The 1730-nt window shown below is 58.1% G+C and overlaps 1 protein-coding gene across 1 annotated transcript in view; it reads right to left on the bottom strand.

Annotated features, from left to right (window-relative positions):
* Window positions 1-33: 33 nt before the first annotated feature.
* SNX27 (sorting nexin family member 27) overlaps window positions 34-1730 on the bottom strand; it is a gene marked incomplete at both ends in the record, with an annotated part of 8011 nt that continues 6314 nt past the window's right edge. The window contains 2 exons of the mRNA XM_010016355.1: window positions 34-162; window positions 392-541. Coding sequence (XP_010014657.1) covers window positions 34-162; window positions 392-541 — 279 coding nt within the window. The remainder of the gene's footprint in view (window positions 163-391; window positions 542-1730) is intronic.

The raw sequence follows: 1730 nt of genomic DNA on the forward strand, positions 1-1730 counted from the left end.
GGCTTCTGCTCTGCAAAGCACACGGGTACTCACATAGGGGGTGAATATTTTAACCCATCGGGGTTTCTTCTCTCCCCGCGCGTATTCGAAACAAAAGGCCATTCCCTCCTCGTCCGTGTCCCACCGCTGCATCTCGTCCCATTCGAATGCTATTACCTGGTTCTGGAGGAAGACGACAGCGAGGGGCCCCCCCGGGAAGGGCAGCTTTAAGGCAGATGGGGCAGTGGATGCCCCGCACAGCCTCGCAGGAGCTGAGGAAGCAGCTGTGGGAGCACCCGTTGGCACCCAGACAAACCCCTGCTCTCACACCCCCTGCCAGGACCCCTCCGGAGGCCACTCAGCACCAGCCCAGAGCCCCGGGGACACGGTGCTGGTGGCAGCAAACCCTCACCTCCAGCTGCCCCTCCTCGGTGCAGGCGTGGAGTTTAAAGTGCTTAATGCTGATGGCTGTGATGACGTGTCCCTTGCGCCGGGAGTCACAGGAGCAGTGGGGGAAGATGATCTCGTTGTAGCCCTCACACGTCCGTAACATGTTTAAATACTGCAGAGGGAAAGGAGCAGGCGTTAGATCCCGAGCCCTGCTCCTCACCTGGGAAATCCCAGCCCAAGAGGATGCATCCCCTCCACAGGAACAGGGGTGTGTGTGTATATGCTGGGATAGACCCTTTCCGAAGATTCTGAACTATCTTTAGTTATGAGAAAGCTACTGAGATGAGCAGAGACCAAAGAGCCATGAGACAACCCACAGGAAGAAGCACCTATTTACTGATCCTTATCATTAGTTAATAATTCATTGTCTTGGCTCAGCATCGCAGGTGACCCTTCCAGGCCCCCCCAGGCCAGTCTCCCTGCAGGAACAGGCTCTGAGGAGGGCTTCAACCAAGCCCAGCCAGGTTGGAGAAGAGGATCCCTCTCCGAGAGCACAGGCGGGTGCACTGAGGCAGGGAAAGTTCATTTGGTACCAGCAGCCCTGAGCAACCCAGGAAGTTATCTACAAGTCAGATTCTTCTGCTGTTTGATCTCGGAGCCAAGCTTGTCTGGCAGATGAGCTCAGGGCAGCCCAAGCCAGGCAGGCTCCCTGCAGCCCTTGGGTTTGCTGGGCAGTGATAAGAGGCAGAACCCCCCTGACCAGTCAGTGAGCTCTGACACAGGATTTGCCATCTGGGAGGAATTCTGCCAGGCAAAGAATAAAGAAACCAAAGCACCAAAGAGGCAGCAACTTGTGTTCCAAGAGGGCCAGGACCTCCCCCCCTCCTTGGCTACCCAGCACCAGCACCTCAGAGCCAGCCTGAAGCAGGAGACCTTCACCTCTCAGTTGCTGTCCCCGAAGGGCTGCAGGGGAAGGATTTCCACACCGTGTTCAGCACCTCACCCTTCACCACAGACAACCCACGGGGTTGGAGCCAAGTCAATGGGGGATCTTGCCAAGGACAAGCTGCTGCTCAAACGTGCCAGGCACAAGGGGTGGGTTTGGTTCATGCAGCCGCCGACCCTTGGGCAGGTCCCAGCCCTCTCCTGGCATTCCCGTCTGTGCTCCCTGCCAGCACCTCCTGCACGGGGCCCACACCCCCAGCTCCTGCTTTCCAGGAAAGGCTGCGTGCATCGAATGGGTGGGAAGGGACCTGAAAGCTCCTCCTCCATGTCCACGGGCAGGGACACCTTCCACTAGAGCAGGTTGCTCCAAGCCCCTGTGTCCAACCTGGCCTTGAACACTGCGAGCGATCGGGCAG

This window comes from Nestor notabilis, unplaced genomic scaffold (assembly GCF_000696875.1).
Source record: "Nestor notabilis isolate BGI_N333 unplaced genomic scaffold, ASM69687v1 scaffold10326, whole genome shotgun sequence".
Taxonomy (NCBI): Eukaryota; Metazoa; Chordata; class Aves; order Psittaciformes; family Psittacidae; genus Nestor; species Nestor notabilis.